General features: G+C 43.9%; 1 protein-coding gene across 1 annotated transcript in view; it reads left to right on the top strand.

Moving 5' to 3' along the window:
- The window catches only part of ARHGEF18 (Rho/Rac guanine nucleotide exchange factor 18), a 39,595-nt gene that overhangs the window by 5,658 nt on the left and 14,472 nt on the right, over nucleotides 1-19,465 (top strand). Inside the window, exons 9-15 of the mRNA XM_062509967.1 lie at nucleotides 11,646-11,713; nucleotides 13,247-13,310; nucleotides 16,240-16,384; nucleotides 17,138-17,250; nucleotides 17,411-17,551; nucleotides 18,025-18,275; nucleotides 18,975-19,100. Of these exons, the coding sequence (XP_062365951.1) occupies nucleotides 11,646-11,713; nucleotides 13,247-13,310; nucleotides 16,240-16,384; nucleotides 17,138-17,250; nucleotides 17,411-17,551; nucleotides 18,025-18,275; nucleotides 18,975-19,100 (908 nt within the window). The remainder of the gene's footprint in view (nucleotides 1-11,645; nucleotides 11,714-13,246; nucleotides 13,311-16,239; nucleotides 16,385-17,137; nucleotides 17,251-17,410; nucleotides 17,552-18,024; nucleotides 18,276-18,974; nucleotides 19,101-19,465) is intronic.

The raw sequence follows: 19,465 nt of genomic DNA, 5'->3' as shown, positions 1-19,465 counted from the left end.
CACTGCATCCTTTGTGGCATGACTTTGGCTGACAAACCCTGTCCCTCCTCTTTGGGGCAGGTACTCAGGGCACTGAAGAATGTTTTAATTCCCAAGGGATTGTCTGTGGGCAGAGAAAATTTTCTGGAAATGAAAGGATTGCACTCTTTCTCCACCCTGTACCCTCAAGCAATGCTCACTCTCTCAGAGGCTCTTAAGGTCAGTAAAACCTTTCTGGGGCATAAAGGGACTGATTGCCCTCGGACATGTGTGGTGAGAAATATATTTTCCCTTCAGGGCAGCTGGAGGGAAATTGAAAAGGGGCACAGAGCTGGCTATTAGTGAGCATTTTTCAGGCATCACAGCAAAAGGTAGGAAGCAGGGAGCTGAATAAGAGCTTTGCAGATATTTAGAGAGAACCTAGATAACACAGGAGGAGGCAGAGTTGTGCCTTGTCATTCCTGTGACATTCCTTTGTGAGGACTCTTCCAGCCAGAGGCTCTGTTTGCAGTCCTGCACGCTGCTTTACAAAAATACATTAATCTGGGAGGATAAAGACAGCTCTTGATACCCATGAGCATGGAGCCACGCTCCATATGGTCTTGGGAACTCTGAGAACATTTAGTGTGAGTGATTATCCTCTGGACAACCCTATGGAGATCTGTGATCTGGAGTTGGAGCTAGCTGTTGAAGCGAGAGTGTGGCTCAGCATGGTTTGTCCATCATAAATACACAGGGACTGGACATGAGTTATGGTAACTTTCACCTCGTTTCCCAGTCCTTCCTTGAGGAATCTCTGTTTTGTCTTGTGAACATTCAGGAGAAAAACTCCAAGGTGGCTGAGGCACTGGTTTGTGTTTGGGACTCTGTCACATCTCCTTTGGCTCTTGGCTGCACAGGCCAATGCAGGTGGTAGAACAGCACAGCTTGTTTTGTAATGTTCCCTTCGCAGTGGCTTGAACCGAGGCTGAACAATCGGGCGGGGTCCATTCAAATTAACGGCCTGTCTGTGGTGAGAGCTGGGCTGGGACTTGTGGTGTGACAGATGATGGTCTGAGAGTGCCTATATTTGGATGATGCTGGGCTGAAATCTTTGCGAGATGCTGCTGAACTGGTAGTTGATACCAGCAGCTCCCATTACCGCAGCTCGGAGCAGTGTGTGGTCTCTTGGTTAGTCCCTGATAGAGCTCTGGAACAGCAAGCTCCGGGGCCACCGGGAAGCAGGAGCAGCAGACCTACTTTTCAGAAGTGTGAGCAGTTCTGTCAGGCTCAGCCTGAGCCGTGGCTGCTGCCAGGATGTGAGGACATTTGGCTGCGCCTCTTGTTTTCTCCTCGTGAACTCACATTTGACCATCCCCTTGCCTTGGTCCCCGGCCAGCCCTCGGCCCATCGCTGGTCAGGTGCTGCTGTTGCTGTTGTCGTCCCCGTGGTATTTTTTAACTGCAGCACCACCACGTGGTCCAAGGCAAAACGGGCTCGTGGAAAACACAGGAAAAGATGGTGGTTAAAGAAAGGAATAAGCTGAAGGGGGAGGAAGGATGGAAGAATGATTGCAACCCTGAGGTCTTTTCACTGTCCAGTCGACACAAAAGCTCTGGTGACTTCCATGGCTATGATGAGCTGGAGGAGCGAGAGCTCTTCTTATTAGCAATGCTAGCAGCAGGAGGAATTCTGCATTTAAGTCAGAACAAAAAAACATTGTTCTGCTAGAAACATGAGTGTGAGCTGTGAAGAAAGTGGGCAGCTTGGATAGCCTGGTACATGGTAACTCCTTTCTCTCTCCCACTGAGTCCTCCCATCTATCCTCACCCCACACAACACAGTCTCCTAGGGGAGAAGAATGCTGTGCTGTGTGGCGAGAGCAGAGATTCAGGAGAGTCTCTGCAGCTCACAGATGTGCAGTTAGGAGCCTGGTAGGGAAGAAAAACAAAGAGCAATGATTGCAGTCACAGGGATCTCAACAACAGTGGCCACCCAAACTCTGCTGTTACGTAAACTATGAGCTGTGAGTCTCTGGGTTTATAGTTCACCTGGAAATGAGAAAGCTCCTCTTGAGCCTTTGCTATCATGGGTGGAGAAGGTTCTGTGCCTAAATTAATCCTCTCTTATAAACATGCTTCCAGAGTTTATGCAACAAGAGTTAGATGAGTCCCAGGGAAGCCCTGACAGGAGGAGAGCTCTCCAAGCAGGCTGTGCCGTGGAGGCGAGCCAGGGATATGCTGTGGAATACAGATGGAAGGAGGATTGCTTCCCTTGAGCACTGGGATAAAGGTGGGTCTTCCACACCTTTAGTTGACAGTCAATCTCTATCAATTCATGGGAAAGACAGAGCCCAGGCCCCCACAGGGGTGTCAGATTGACCATCCTCTTCCAAGGAAACCTATAGCTGCAACCAAAGTTTAGCAGGCTTTAGACAAACTCCTCTTCTTCAAGACAAGGTGCTCAGTTTTATGAATCTGAACAATGCAGACTGTGCTGGACTGTCCACCTGCCCTAGGCCAACCCTTGCTGGCTGCTTCAGTGCACTGGCTGATCTCTAACTGGTTGCTGTAACAACTGGTCTCTAGGATTTATTTAAGACTCATTGTGAAAGAGGTTTGGAAAACCATTTCATTTCTCACAACAAGAAAGGGAGAGGATGCAGATTTCTACATTTTGTCAGGCAAACATCCTCCACCCATGGCCAAGGAGACGCCAGAATAGCTTTTGCTTTAGACTTGACATTTGGTGTGAAATTCACCTTTCACTCAGCACTTGTGCCTGCAGGGCTTTGCTTTTGGATTCCCAGTGCAGTACCAATAAGCTAATAGGTGAAGGATAGTTTTGGCTTATGATAAGGAGGAATTACTTGATTTTCTATCCTGAAATTTCTGTTCACAGCCCACACAAAGTTCTGAGGAATCCAAAATGCAGGAAGCAACCTGGAACTTTGCATTTCCATAGAGAGGCAGAGCTGCCAAAAATCTTCTGTTTTTTGGGGGGGGGGGGGGGGGGGGGGGGGGGTTGAAAAGAGGTTTGGCTGCTGTAACATGATGACAGTGATAAATGGACTGGGAGTCCCACTTGGAATAAACTATTACTGACAGGAGTCCAAACAAACAGAGGAAAAACCATGGTGGCTGCATCGGGCTGTGGGTTAAGATGGTTCTGAGCCAATGGAACAGGATCTGAAGCAAATGTGAAAGCGGCTGCAGCGCTGTTTGCAGAGAAAACACTGACTGAGCTGCGTGTCCTGACAGAGAGCTGGCTCAGCCAGCTCGAGAGGGCTTAGAAAAGGAAACCAAAGTACATCCTATCCTCAGTGCTTCCCCTTTTCTGCTTTTTACCTTCTTTTTGTGTCTGGGAAGTACTACCTTGAACTGGAACATCTCCAAATGCTGCTCCTTCCTTTCCCTGATAAAACTTCAAGATCTTGTACACTCGGGCTGACAAATGCATAAGGACAGTAATCAACCCAAGACATTCAGCAAGAAATCTTTGGCTGTTACAGAATTACACAGGATTAGACAGCTGCTACTCTTTTCTTCTTTGCAATCCAAGCCTTAGCTCTAAGCTATGGAGTCTTGGAGCTGGCTGCTGTGCCAGGTTTTGCACTGATTTTGTGGCAGTGCCCTGAGGCCGCACAAGCACAGCACGTTCTCTCCATGAGCTGCAGTTGGGCAATCTGCAATGCTTTGCTTTTATATTGCAGCAAAGCACGAAGTTTGAAGTCCCTAAGGATTAATCAGTCAAGTGACAGCCAGCTGTTTACCCCCAAACCCCTTTATGTAATGATCATTTCTCTGTAGTGCTGACAGGCCCCAATAAACAACTTGGACCTCAGTGTACTCAGTCCTGTAGAGAAGCTGCACAAAAGGGAACATTTTAGAAAAGCTTGCAACTATGAAACAAAGATAAAAATAAAATCGATTAAAAAGGTGGCAACGTGGAAACCAGAGATCACATTGGCCCCATGGCAGGATTTCATCACATATCTAGCCCAAACAGTGGCAGCACGGGAAAGCTGTAGGGTGGATTTTGAGACCGAAGTTTGTTTTGTAATCATGTACGTTGTGTTTTCAAGCTCAACAGGCAAGTAGGTTATGTGTGATTTAAAATATGGCAAACTTTCGATCAGTATTGTAAATCCTCAGAGCAAAATCGGGAGGGGAAGTTGGGTGGTGAGCTCTTCCGTTTTCATGCCTGCACCGAGTACTCCAGCAGCCCTGTGCTAGTACATCAAACCTTATTGGTGGTGTCAGGGAAAAGGTGTTTTTTCCAGCAAGCAGTTTGGTTCTATGAGTCAGTGCGTGGATCTCCTGCTAGGGAAGATAATTCCCCTTTGACCTCATGGTTTGTCTGTGCAGGGGTCACTGACAGAGGCCTGGGCAGGCACTTGCTGTTGAGCGGCAGATAGGGAAGCCAGCACCTGCCAGCCCTCTGGGCGCTGCAGCCTTGCCTTGGCAGGGTGTTCATAAACACTCCACCACGCTGGGTTGGCAAATCCCACTGGGCTTTCAATAACAAATTATGTATTTAAAGTCCCAGGCGATGTGCAAACACACATGAAGTGCCCTGCTGAAGATGTCACTGCGGTGACACATCCCATCTGTTAGGGGCCTCTTTAGCCTGGGAGGAACCATGTGTGCTCCCTGAGGAGAAACCAGGATTGGGGGGCCATGTGTCTTCCCTCAGAGAAGTCATGGGTTCTGGGCAGCCGTGTATCCTCCCTGAGGGGAAAGTGCAGGCTGAGGATGCTCGTGGTGTCCCTGAGGGGGACGTGCAGGTTGGGGGCCATGTGCCCTTCCTGAGGGAAAGTGCAGGCTATGGGTGGCCATGCCCTCCCTGCAGGAGGAAGGAGCAGGCAAGGGATGGTTGTGTGCCCTCCCTGAGGATGAAGCACAGGCTGAGGATGCTCATGCCCTCTGTGAGGGAGATGTGCTGGGGGCCCTGTGCCCTCCCTGCAGGAGGAAGGAGCAGGCTATGGGTGGCCATGTACCCTCGCTGAAGGACACTGAGAATTGTGAGTGGCTCTGCTTGCCCTGATGGAAAGGGCAGGGCTGGAAGGACCATGCGCCCTCCCTGAGGGAAAAGGACAGGTCAGGGGAGACATCTACCCTCTCTGAGGGGAAAGCAAGAGCTATGAAAGGGGGCTCTGAGGGTCAGGAGCAGCTGGAGTGGCTGTCTCCTCCATGACAGGAATGAGGAAGTCAAGGGATGATGTGGAGGGCACTCCTGAGGAACCCTCCCTCAAAGAACAGGGAGGCTGTGGGTAGTCTTATCCTTCCTAAAGGAAAAGGCAGGCTAAGGGTGGCCATGTGCCCACCCTGAAGGGAAAGCGTGGGTCAGGGCTGCATGTGCTCTTCCCGAGGGAAGAAGCAGGCTAAGGGTGGCCATGTGCTCTCCCTGGGGAGCAGGCATGGCTGCAGGTGCTCAGGGAAAACACGGGCTAAGGGTGTCCCTGTGCCCTCTCTGAGGGGAAAACACGGGCCAAGGGTGTCCCTGTGCCCTCTCTGAGGGGAAAACACGGGCCAAGCGTGTCCCTGTGTCCTGTCCGAGGGGAAAACACGGGCCAAGCGTGTCCCTGTGCCCTCTCCGAGGGGAAAACACGGGCCAAGCGTGTCCCTGTGCCCTCTCTGAGGGGAAAGCTCAGGCTGTGTCCGTGAGCCCTCCCTGAGGGGAAAGCGCAGACCAATGGTGTCCGTGAACCCTCCCTGGGTCGCCGCCTGTGGCCGCGCTGTCCCTGAGGGGCCCGGACCCTGCCCGGCCGTGCCGAGGCGCGCAGGCGCACCCGGTCCCCATTTTTCCTTCCGGGACACGGGGGCGTTTCCTGTTGCTGTGGCGGCGGCTCCCGGGACCAAGAGGGAACCGGCGGCTCCCCGGGGAGTCCGGTAAGAGACCGGGCTGTCAGCGTGCCCGCCGGCCCCTGGCTCCGCTCCCCCCGGCCCTAGCGAGCCCCCGGGCACCGGCACCCCCTCCCCGGGCCGCGGCGAGGGGACCGCTCTGCCCCGGTCCCTGTGCGGGCAGCGGGGGCTCAGAGGGCTCCAGGGGTTCCCAGCGTATGGCCGAGGCAGTGGGTTGATCTTCACTTTGCCCCAGTCCCTCAGATTTACAGCCGTCCCGACCTTTGCAGCTCAGGGCTTCAGCTGCGGGACGGGACGCAGCTTGAAAGATGCAGTGTTTACAATAGAACGCTCTTTCATGGGCTACGGAAGGAGTGAAAATTGTTGCTGTGTGCGGTCGGGCGGCGAGCGGCTGTAGCCTGTGTGAAACCCTCTCTCTTTATGCCACAGCTTGAGTCCGAGCATCCTTGTGTTCATTAAATCTACACCTCGGTCATTACACACATTGTATGTACTGGTGCTGCAACACCGAGAAAAGTCTGGGTTGTGTGTGAAGAGACTTTAAATGTCTTAGGGAAAAAGTGGTGAAAATGTTGGTGCACTGTTGGTGAAGACTGACCCATTTTAAATATTCCACGGCTCTGGCTCCTTGGGGAGAGGAGCGGGAGATGGTATCAGTTTAGCCTGTGTGTGCTGAAAGGAAACGCCAGCAGGAGCTAGGAATGGTGATGGATTTTGGAGGAGGAGCAAGGAAGCAGGCAGTGATTCAAACAAACAGCTTTCTAAATGTTTCTGGTACTATATTTGGTTTTGCTGCTCTAATAAATAAGTGTAATTTCTGAATATTATTGAAGATTTGGTGTGTCACCAAGAGAAAAAAGGCTGCTTCTTAGTTCTTTTTCACTCCCTTCTTAATGGAATTTTATGGGAGGCTTTTTTATTTGGCCCTTACTGTTTAAAGTTATGAAAGTAATAGTTTCTTTTTGGCATGGTAAAATAAAAAAAACCCATGAGCCATGAAACATGGCTCTCAAACAGGAGCCATCAGACATTGTGTGGCGTAGTTCCACCTACTGTTTACCTATGAAATATTTTAAATACCTTTTATGATTGTCATAGTTGCTCCTTCAGTTCTGTAGCGTAGACTGGGGGAAGGGTTCAGCCTGAGAGAATTGAATTTGGACTCCAGTTTCTTCTAGGATAACATGCAGATTTTACTTGGCATTGTTTAAAAAAACAGAACTATCAGTTGTTTATGTGTTTCTGTGCCTAAAGACAACCCTGTGGCCATTGGAATTTTCACTGTTGGGAATCACACAACTCCTCTCTCTGCTTCATCCAACTCATATTTTGACAATAAAACCAGATAGAGTGAGCAAGTAATTATATGTTGTTTTGGAGACAAAGAGGAATGCTTTAACAGGGAGGCTGAAATTTGATAATTTAGTGCTGTTGCTCTCTGGTGTGGACTGTCTCTGTTTCAGAATGTGAAGTATCTCGTCTGCCTGTACCCTTCCAGTTTTTGGTTTCTGCCTCTGTGTAATTAGACAAATGAGAAAACAAGTAAACACTGACCACTGGAGCCACTAGGACCAAGTTAAACCTACTCTGAGTTCCTCAAGATACCTGACCTGGATTTACCCAATACAGAAACTTCCTGGTGTTCCACTGAAACTCCTCCTCTTTCCTGAGAAGTTTTATCATAGTCACTCTGCTTTTTCTGGAATGCTGTGGTGGTTTGACATGTTTATTGGCTGTTGTGTTGTGCATCTCTGTGTATAGATGCAGAGTTTATGTTCAGTGTTAATCATTCATATATGAGAGTTGTTCCCTTTGCCTGTTCAAGAGGGAGGAGTTCTCTGTATGGTGTAAGGGTAAGGAAGGAGGGAAGAGATTCTCTTTGATCCCTGGAGCATTGGACAATTCAAAACAGGAAAAAAAAATAAAATTACTAATTTCACAAGGTGGCTATTTTGTCCTTGGCTTTCTTCAGCTGGTTGGATTTCATAGGTGGTGAATGTACCCTTGAACTGCTTGTATCATTAGAACCACTGTTAAGATCTGTCCCTGTTTGAACTTAGCTGCTTTAAAGTGTTTGTTTTTTTTAATCTTCATTTAAAAAATAAACAATCTTTTAGATAAAGAAAGTCAGTAGTTGAATTTTATATTAATCACAGCATTTTTTTCCTGTGAATTGTTGTTTGCAAATAGCTTTTTAAGAATTATTTTATTGGGCAGTACTGTTCCAGACCAAAGGTCAGGGTCATAGTACTCATAATGTCTGATGAGTCATAGATTTGTCCTGAAATCTAATTCTGGAAGACATTTATAGGACATTGGCAGTGTCTGATCCCCTGGAAGGTATTCCAGCTGAGGGAAAAAAATTTGCCTGTCCCTTTCCAGCCAGGTTTGTTGCCCTCTCATACTGTGAACAGGGTGATGCTTTTGGGTGTTGTAATGTGCTGCCCAGTAAAGTGCTCCTAGGCTGTTAATTACTTTCTGGGAGCCATTGGGAAAGCATCTCATTAATAAGGAAAGATTTTTTAATATACCAGATAGTAAATTCATTACCCTCAGTCATGAACAGGATCTTTTCTGATATTTTATGAGCCTTTTAAATATTTATTTGCTAGTTGAGGTCTTTGCTTTAGTCACTCATTAGGTCATCTTTGGCACAGACCCCTGCAAAATGCTTCAAGTGAGTGACAGTCCCTGTCACTCGCAGCAGATCCGGGATAAAGTGATACAAAATTCTCAGCCTTAATTCCAAACCTATTGATAAAAGCCCAGGAACAACCCTGGTGGGTTTGCTCAGTTTCCATGCTGTGTGGCTCAGTTGCTCTGGTACCCTCAGCTGTAGTAGTGGTGCTCCTGTCCCCATCCACTCAAGGTGACTCAAATCCTTGGACCTTTTTGGTGTGTTGGCATTTTGTCTGACACTGTCAGCAGTGGCCAGAGCTGCAGCCCTTCTGCATAGTCTGTATCAAGATGAAATCCTTTGGAGGGTCTGTTTTTCCCTGCCAAATTAATCTTCTTGATGTTCAGTGAGTGACTGAGGGAGGAGAAGGCAAGGAAGAGCCTGGCTGCAGTCCTCTCAGTTTTTCTCTCTGCCTTTCTCAGGAATATCTTCTGTGCCTCTTCAGCAGTATGGAAAGAACTTGCTGATTGAACTGGGTTTTTTTTGGTTTTTTTTTTTGGGACCTGCTATATTCTTGATCTGAGTAAGACCAAATGCTGCTGCTGATAAATGCAGAAATAATTTTTTGTCATTTTGAGTTCACACCTGTTAGACATCTGTTATTTCTCTACACCTGTAAACAACCTTTCATGTGTATCTCTGCTCTTAAACACCAGCCTTCATGTGTGCAGGTTCCTGTCCCTTCTTTGCTGTCCCTCATGTCCCTCATTCTTCTCTTTGCTGTTTTTTCCACCCCTGCAGTTCTCTGATACCATTTTCAGAGAAACTTAATAAGAATGCAGAGTAATAAGAATAAATTCAGAAATCCGCATAAATGCATAAAATGAATAAAAATGAAACCACAGTCACTAGTATTCAAAATCTCCTTCTAATCCTGAATTAGAGTTGCCTTCCTTCAGCACTGCAGAAGTGTTAAATAGAGGAAGCAGGAGCACATTTTATAAAACAAAGTATGCTTGTAAAACAGTCTTCTGGCAGGTTTCAGATTTCTCTTATGTGGGCAAAAATAATGCCACTTCAAAATGATTAAGTAAATGCATTTCAAATAGTCTCATGGAGAATCAGATCCTTGGATTCAGCTGCAGTTTCCTGCAGCTTTTCTGTAGTATTTTCCTGTTTTCTAGTATGTTCTCCAGTGCTGTGTAAAGAACCTTTCAGCAGTGGAGGGAAGTCATACACAGCACTATTAGATATGTCAGCTGATTAAGTGAAAAATGCCTACTGAGAGTGCCACAAGCTGTTATCTTTAACAGAGCAAGGGCATGATTTAAAATTGAAATATGTTTTTAAGTGAAATCCCTTTTACAGTTCTCTTAACAAGGAACCCAAGCTTTTCAAGTACAATTGGTCCTACTAATCATTGTTAGGGAAACAATTACTGAATGTAATCGTTGAAATGGGTGAAAGTCAGGGAATATGAATATCTAGTTGAAATTTGATGTTGCTAGATGACTATATTACAGAATTCTAGAGGAGTTCCGTGCATTTCAGGACTGTATGGGAAGGCAGTGGCTGTAGGAACGTGGGGCATCCATCAGGCTGCCTGTTCTGCCCTGAGGGAAACCCATCTGAGAGCAGGACTTGAAGCCAACCCAGCCTGACATCATGGAGAATTTTCTCTGTTTCCTATTGTGTGGTGGTTTTTGTCCTACAGTTTGTTTCTTTGTCTCAGGAGAAAAGGGATTTCCATTGTCAATTACTTGTTTGTTGTTGAGGCATGTCTTTTAACAAGCTCTTCCTTCCCTCCTGGTAGGTGGAGGCTTTATCATTGCTGAAATAATGAATGTATTTCTTTTTCTCTACACAGTTTTAATAGGTGATAATTTTGATACATATTTCTCATGCATTTGCAGAGGCACATAACATTTGAAATTAGATGTGGTGCCTTTCGGTTTGTGGTGTGTGGTGTGGTGGTGGTAAGAATATCCCAAATAAGAGAAGTTGTGGGAGGTGATAGTTTTTGTGGAGGTTTTGGGGTTTTTTTTGTGTGTGGCAGGCACTTGGGAACAGAACTCTGCACTTCATTTCCCACACTTGGGGAAGTTGTATAACATGTGAGCATCTTGCAGGTCTGTGCACTCAGTTTTTCTCTCAGTCTTGTTTTTAAATATCTTAATTAATTTACTTGTGTTTAAAGCCAAGTAAGTGTTTTGGTTCTGTTCTCTGTTTTTTACTGAAAATATGGAAAACACAAGTGAGCATCTCTGGGTTATCCAGGAGCCTTAAAGCAGATCTACAGTCCTGGCGCCAGGCGGGGGTGGTTCTGAAGAGACTTTAAATAGTTTTTCCTCTGTGCTTTAAACATAAACTGGCTTTTCTCTAGCAGATACGGTGTTCTTCTTTTCCAGTTTTGTTATATTTCTCTTTTAACAGGTGTGTCTGGCAAAAGGCAAATAAATCCTGGCGTCCTTTACTGAGTTTTTGGTGTCCTGCTTGCTTTTGATGGAAGATCTTATTTTATAGCTGGGCAGAAAGGTTGCAGGAAATTTTTGGCACTAACACTTCCCCTCTTGTTTTCTCAATAAGTAATTATCAGGAGGGAAAAAAAATAAAAGATAGTGGATTTTATTATACTATTAATAGTTTTATGGCTTTTGGGTGAGAGGGTTGCTTTGGTTCCTGTATCTGTGAACAATTCCTTTGTGCAGCTGGAAGGGTGGTAACGCTGTGGTGCTGGTAATGCTCTGATGATTCTGGAGAGTGTTTTGATCTTTAATTTACTGTAGTTACTGCAGCTCCCAGCAATAGTCCGTGCAGAAAGGCAGCTATTCCTGTGGAGCCAAAGAATTGCTGCCCTCTTGATTGGTGTCAGGTTTGGATGGAGAGACATGGTAATGGCCTTTGCAAAGATGAGGAAAACTGTGCTCCACTGAGTGGAGGTTGGGCAGAAAACTGCTCGTGCATTCCAGGCTGGCTCTTGGTTCCTGTATGTGTGAATTGCACTCGGTGGTGCAGTCTTACTGAACAAACTCGAGGGTTTGCTGTAAAATCAAGACCAGAACATGCACAACCAGGATGCTTGCCACAACACCTGAGCTTACTCTGCACCTCTCCCAAAATTAAGATCCTCTGTGTGCCATCATTCCTAGCTCTTCCTAGACAGGAAAGAAGAATAATTAAGACTTTTTTATGTGTGTGCATTTCAGATTGTGCAGTGAATGTCCACAAGAACTGCAAGAGTTTGCTGACTGAATGCAGCAGCAGCAGACCCAAGGTGGGCTTTAATATTTGTTCTTCCTTTATAATAAGGCTTGACATAGTAAGTTTAATTTATGCGAGTGGTTTAATTTACATCAGTACAGAATCTTGCCCTACATCTTCAAGGCATCGAGTAGTTATTAACTTGTTATTACAGTAATTAGTGATGATGTGTGAAGGGAAAATAAAGCGTTTTACTGCTGTACTATGAATTACTTAGCCTGTGTGCCAGAACTGTGACTAGCACTAAGAGTCCTCAAACCTATCACTTTTTTGGGGGAATATAATTGAATTATATGGTACCTTTGAATGTTGTACCATCTCAAAGCTAATGGAAGAGCATGAGGGGTGGAGGATAATTTAGTTTTAACAGTTGCATGTTATTTCTAAATTGAAAAATGCAGTATAAGTGATTTCATTTGTGAACTGTGATGAACTTGGTCTTGCTATGCTTATGTTTATTTTTTATCTCTGTCACCGTGGTGCCTGTGATTGCATGTAAGGTCACAGGTTGTATAATAGATGTCTATCTGTTGGGGTTTTTTGTTCTGGTATTGGTTTTGAAAATCATTTCCTACTCCTTATAACTAATAATACTTGAGGGAGTTTTAGTTTGTTTTAACCTGCAAGTGCTGATGGTTTCAGAGACTGATAGCAGATTAGGGAGTACTGTGAGGGGGAAAAGAGGAAGCAGAGCAGCTCAGACCCGAGCAATTAGGGGTTAGAGGAAGTGTGTTCAGCCCTTGATGATACAGAATGTAACTCTTCTGAGGGCAGAAATGTTCTTGTGGAGGTTTTGATATATAATTTTAAGCATCTCAGGGCATTGTGAATTTTTATTTGGAACCAAAAAATTCACTTGCACTGATGCTTTCATTTGCACTCTTCACCACCACCCAAAACTTCATGGTTGAATCAGCTGTGGCAAACCACTCCAGAAGAGAGCAGAGAGGGAGTGGGGGCACAAAATGGAGTGAAGAATTCAGTCAGAAATGGGAACCCCGAAGGGAAGCTCCCCAAAAGTAGTTTGTTACAGCCTGTATTATTAATTTATTTTCTTTTGATCTTTGATAACGTGTATCTTAATGGTTTTTAATACCCTAGTGTTGCAAGAAGCAGGAAGTTTAGCAAATATTACCAAAGATGCAATTTGAAATGGACAGTTTGAATTTTGGATGAAAGTGGCTGGATTAATTTAGTTAGTATTGCTAGGAACTAAACAGCAGCAAAGTGTCAGTGAAGACTGTGAACATGAAGGGGTTGCTTTCATCTCATAAATTAATTATCATAGCTTTAATTCAGCTGTAGTTCCAGTTTTGGTTCTATTTCTGCCTGATTTATACTTTGTGGAATTTAATACAAAGTGTTAATGTCTATATGTCATTTGTCTGGCACATGAAAAAATCAAAGCTGTTATTGTGTTAAATCTTTTATATTCTCAGTGAACATCTTCACTTACAGTTAATGCTGTAGGATAGGAAAAATCTGATTCATTTTGGACTGAAAGTTTGGTCTGGATGTGTAAGAATATTGTATGTTTTTCCTGTAGCAGAAAGATTTGCAGCACAGACCTTCTGGATCTCCACAAAGTTCGCCCCAGTGCATTTCCCCAGGTTTGTACTAAAGAATGATTTCTGTGCTCAAGGCTTATCTGTTCGATTGCATTTTTTTTCTTTAATATGTTTTAAAGGCTATACACGGTGTGTTATTGAAGTATAGAGAAGGTCTCTTTTAATAAGATGGTTTCATTTTTTTTTCTATTGGGAATGGCTTAGAGGCTCCTAGCAATCTCCTGTGTGTTTTTATCTTTTTATCTTTTTATTTTTCTTTATACCTTCTTGCTGTGTAACCTCAAAATATCATGGTGAAAAGGGATCAATAAGCTCGTTTTTCATTGATTGTCTATTCTCTGGCCTCTGAAAAGACTAGAACTGTGAACTTTGTTTTACATCAGATTTTCATAATTGTCTATTTAAAACTTGCCTGCAGCTAGTGGTTGCTAGAAATCTCTAAGACAAGCTAGCACTAATGGTCTGAACATAAATCTTTGTTGAAACAAAGTGAGGAAAAAAGGATCTGAGAGGAAAAAAAGCAAGAATAAAGAACATCTGTATTGCAGCATAGGCTTTAAAATATCTTTTTGCTCCTGTAAAAGACCATCCCAGTCACATGTGTATTAAATGGCATTTTAATGTTACAAGATGTTTACAAGGTCTGCATTAGCAGAGCAGGAGAGTGTCAAACACAGCTGACTTGGATGTCTGAGCATCACTCTGGGTGTTTCAGGTGCTTTCAGGTACCATTTGCATTGCAAGGTGTCCTCTTCATGAAATGATTCTTCCCAAGAGGCAGCACAGGGGATAATTGTTATAAGGAGATGAGTGGCTGTTTGTATTACCCAGAATGGGTCTGTGCATTTAGGAGAAAGTGCAGAGACTAAAATAGGAAGCAAGGGCTGATGAAAATGGGAGCAGTAGTCAGTAGGGCTGGTCGGTGAGGAGCTCTGTGGTACCTGGGCTGGTCTGTGTGAGGGGAGCAGAGATCGATGTGGGGCACAGCAGTGTGCAGACAGTGCTAATTGAACTCAGAAAATGGCTTGTGGGCCGTGCAGGCTCTGCTAGGCACACAGTACTCATTTTCCTTAGTCAAAAGCAGAAGCTGGAAATTAAAGGAACAGCTAATAACCTGGGCATTGTATGTTGTTAGCCACAGCATAACCCTGCAGACTGCAGTGCCCAGCAAAAAAACCCAAAGATATTGTCTCAATGTAAAAGAAAAATTAATTTTAAGAGAGATATAAACTGTGTTGTGTGTCCCCCATCCCTCTCCCCATGTTTTGCCTCTGGAGATTTTTTGGTCTGGCCTATCCTTGTGTAACAGAACTTTATGTTCCTGGCTTGTAGAGCACAAAAAGTGAATTTGATGGCCAAGAATTTCAATACTTCCCCAAATGGAAGCACAGGGACATTGGTTATTAAGCCGTTGTTTAAGAAATCTGACTGGGCAAATCTTTCAGATATTTGTCTCCTTTTGGGGCTTGGAGGGGATGGAAAGGACTCAGTTTATCCAGTTTGTTGTAGAGTGACAGCGTACTGTGTATATAGCCAGGAGGTTTCAAACCCAAACAAGTTTTGGGAAAGGTATTTCCAGCAGGAAAAGGTGTGGTGATATAATTTTTATTAAATGTCATTGATAAAACTTCCCCTGCAGCCCCAAAACAATTCTTTTGTCAATGAAGATGAAATGAGAGACAAGCAGGTATAGAGCATGGGATATGAAAAAATGTGGAAAAACCTGTTTCATGACAAGAGCTGCAAATACCTTGATTTAACTCTGCTTCACTGAGCGAGGCAGAGGTGGGAGAGAGAATTGTTAGTGAAGGTACATTAAGGAGGGCAGGCTGAAAAGGGGAACTTTTAGGGCTGCGTGGACACCAGTGTTTTTATTAGAAAAATGATTCATAAGCCTCATCTGGGAGCTGGAGACCCCCTTGAACTGCTACAGCAGCAGCCCCCTGGTCCTGGAGCAGCCTCCTGGACATGGGACTAGGAGAGGAGCTGGGTCTCTCCCTGCAGTGACAGAGCCTTGGGCTCAGTGATCCATGAGATCCCACTCCCATGTCCTTAAAAGCTCTTTGAAACAGGGCAGCTACCTTGTCAGAGATCAATTCTAAAGATTGTCTGGCTGAGTCTTTGTCTTTGACTTCCCTGAAGTTCCTTTTTTAAAAGGATGTATTTTGTCTCCCGTTCCTTACCATTTATTACAGACATTAGTACTAAATAATTGTATCCATTTTTTATAAGTCTATTACAGGCTTCCACGTATTGTGTAATAGTGATTAAAGTTTCAAATATATTTCCAGTTCACCGTCTGTCTAGATTTAAAAAGCTTTAAAAAGCTGCAGTATTAAAATTAAATTTAGCTCTGGTATCTATTATGTGCAGTGTGTGTGCATGCAGATATGAATCGCTGTGAGCAATAAACATTGCAAAGAACTTGTGGGTTTTTTTCTGTGATCTCTGATTTTTCTTGTTTGCCATGAAATGTTCTGTGCCCTTATACAGTGGGGTGTGAATAATTGCGTGTAGGTTCTGGTGTTTTACTAAAGGAGAAGATACTTTGCAATTTCCACACTAAATGGGCACAGTAGGGACCAATTTCCTGCACTTCAGACCTGCTGATTTAGCCAATACAGTAAGTTAAGTGGCAGCTTTACATTTCTAGAAGGATCACAGGTAGTATAAAAACAGAGCATCTCTGGGGCCACTTTACTGTGCCAGGTCTGAGGGCAGCCAGTGGTGAGCATGGGGAATACAAATTCAAAAAGCAGCGGCAGAAGCAATGCGATTCCTGCTCACCCCGAGCTGTCTTTTTGTGGTTCCTTTTCAAGAAAATGGAATGAGAATGTTTTTTTGGACAATGAGCTCCTGACATCCAAGATCCTGTCAGTTCTCCGTCCGCATTCCGAGCGAGGGCTGAGAGCAGGCGAGCTGCAGTGCACGCCTCATTTTCTGAGTACCAATTCCATTTTTGCCTCTTTAGCCACTTCTCTGAAGGAGCAGCCCCGAAGTCTTCTCCTGGGACCGGATGGCACCCCAGCACTGTCCCGGAACCTCGGGATGACTATCACCCAAAGAGGACATTCCCAGCCTTCACTGAACACTGCTGGAGCTGTTAATAAATTTGGGTGAGTGAAATGCTTCTCTTCTAATCCACTGGCTTCAGCTTCCCCCCACCTCCCCAGTGTGAAAAGAAAAACGAGAACTCAATGTCATGTTTTCAAGCTCAAAAGAGTTTTATTGAGCTTTTAATTCTAAAAGTTGTTTCCCTGAGCAGTGTTTTGGTTTTTTTACCTTTTTGTCTTTAGACCCTCTGTCCTGCGTCACAAAAGATATTATATAAAATAATGCAGTATTTGAGTGTTTCTATCTAGATCATGGTTTTCATGGATGTATTTGTCTTGAGAACTGCTGTGAAATTCTGTGATCTCGTTTGAGTTCAACTATTCTAGGTTGGGCTGGTGCTGACTGATGTAGGAGGCAGCAGTGTTTTAAATTGCTGAATACCTTCATTGAAATAGTAGGCAAACTCAAGGCTATCTGCTGTTTTAAGTAGCTATTTACTTTTGATGTGCCTCAGTTATCCTCCCTTCCCAGAGAAAGTGCCCTTTGTACTCCAAACTGGCTGAGGCTTGTCACCAGGTGATGTCCTTGTAAACTGTCATAGCAGAAGTTACAAGCTTTGCTCATGCTGCTCTAATTAAACTGCAGTATTTTCAGCGTTGGAGTTGCTAAGTTGATTTAACTGTTAAAAGAGCACAGTGATATTTATTTATTTATTGTAAGATAATTGTGCTATAGTTTAGAAAAGATGCTTGTTAAAGGAGTTGGATTTTATCTTTAATTTTAATTGCTCTGGTCTAATTTCTTTGGCCATTTAGGCTAATTTCAGGAGACATGGATGAAGGGGATTCAGGCTTTATAAAATTTAAGCAGACTTCCGATGACGTTGTCTCACTTGCACCTTCAACAGCAGACTCCATTTTTCTGGAAGGTATGGAATTTCTGTGCTTTTCAGGATTGTTATGCGACTTTTCCCACGGGTTTGAAAGCAGCATCGAGGTGTTTGCTTTTGTTGCTGTTTCTGATGGTAAAGAGAGATATGGTGAAAAACAATTTAATAATAATTGAAATTGAATGTGCTTTTGGTCTAGATGCATATTCTGTGTCCCTCCGGAGTGAAATAGAAACAGATGCTCATGAGTTTGAGGCAGAGTCTTGGAGTGTTGCAGTGGAACAGCCTTATGCAAAAAGGCAAAGGAAAGATGTTATAAAAAGGCAAGATGTCATTTATGGTAAGAGTATTTGTTATTTTTAAAACTTCTTCTATTTCATAGTGCCACTGTTGTGAAACAAAGCAGAAATCATTTTTGTTGGTTGCCATTTTGACTTGTGCTTGAAAACTAAAACTGAATGAAGGTTTTCAAGTCTGTTACCTGCATTAATGTGTGTAATTCCTTGTGTGAATTTGCCTTTAAGTATCCCGTGGGTTTCAGTAGGGCTCTTTTGCTGCTTTGTAAGCAGCAAAGTCCAGCTGTACAATTAGGGAACAGCTCAACTGCCACTGGGAGATGTCCTTAAATAAGTAGGGTCAGTCACAGCTGGGCTGGGATATTAGCAAGGCAAATTTAAGAGCTTCCCATGAGTGATGCAAAGACTGCAGTGAAGATGATGATCATGACTTTCAGAGCCTGCTCTTATGTCTCACTGCTCACTGCACAGCATATAAATGACTTTTGATTTTGTTTCTGTATTTCCCCTTGCCCAGAACTAATGCAGACTGAAATGCACCATGTTAGGACACTGAAAATAATGCTGAAGGTGTACTCCAAAGCCATGAGAGAGGAGCTGCAGTTCTCAAATGCAGTCATCAACAAGCTCTTCCCCTGTGTGGATGAGCTGCTGGAGATGCACGGGCAATTCCTGCTCCAGCTGAAGGAGAGACGAAAGGAATCCTTGGAAGAAGGCAGTGACCGAAATTATATAATCCAGAACATTGGAGACCTTTTGGTAAAACAGGTGTGAATTAAATTCTACCAATGGTGTTGACACTATAAAGCATTTAAAAAGCTACCTGTGAGGGTAAATTTATGTGGTGCAAAGATTGATTTCATTTTGGGTTTGTTGTTCTCTTCCCAGGCAATGTTGGGAGCGTGACTCCCAGAAGTATATCTAGTTACAAATAACATGAAATGGTCATTAAATATTCTTTGGGCACGCACATATACACATTATGAAATATGTGACTTATTTGGTTCTATTTTTCAGCTGTTCCAAGAGTAAAGTAATATATTCCTAGTCCATTCCAGACTTGGCTCTCTTTCAGATAAAGCCAAACTTCTTCATTCTGGTCTTTTAAAAATACAGTCAGGATCCTTTGAAATCATGGCAGCTTTAGCACCATTCTGGCATGGAGTGGATGCAACAACTTCATATATCATGACCATTTTTTTTGCCCTTCATCTTTTACAGTTCACAGACTTTTTGAGTGCAGAGGTCCAGAAATCCTTTTTTAAAATTACAACCATCGTTTAATATTTGGTTATCTTGCGGTATTCCAATCCCTCACGTATCGTACTGCATAAATCTCTCATTTCTGGTTCAGAAGAAATTGAAATACAGCAGAAATGTCTCAGAAACCATGTTAAACCTGGGTTTATAGTGGAGGTAGGTTTAGTCTGAATGATTCATGTCTTTCATTCTTCTGTTTCCAATTAGTTTTCAGGTGAAAATGGGGAGAGAATGAAAGAAAAATACGGTGTGTTCTGTTGTGGACACAATGAAGCTGTTAGCCATTACAAAGACCTGCTCCAAAGCAATAAGAAGTTCCAAAATTTAATAAAGGTAAACAGTAACTAGAAATCTCTTATTCTGTGCAAAGTATACTTCACTGCACTGGTCTTTGTTTCATACTTGAAGATCCATCAAATGTGAATGAGCAGGGTTAGAGGCATATTCTCATTATTTGGTGGGCTGTGAGCTTCTTGTATTTTAGACCTCTTGAGTTATTTGGAGACAAAACCTCAATTAGCAAGTGTAACATTTGAGGCAGGCTCTTGAGAGCACCTAGGACTGGGGAATAGAGTATTTGTTCTATTCAGGGCTCTGTCCTGCTGTGTGGCCATCAGGGTAGATTGGTTTGTTAATAAATTAAATCAATGATAAATGCTGTTGATGAGCTGCTGTAGAAAAAGCAGGGACTCTTAGCC

The sequence above is a fragment of the Cinclus cinclus genome, chromosome 28 (assembly GCF_963662255.1).
Source record: "Cinclus cinclus chromosome 28, bCinCin1.1, whole genome shotgun sequence".
Lineage (NCBI taxonomy): Eukaryota > Metazoa > Chordata > Aves > Passeriformes > Cinclidae > Cinclus > Cinclus cinclus.
The sequence above is the reverse complement of the archived record's forward strand: the minus strand, read 5'-3'. Positions and strand labels throughout refer to the sequence as shown.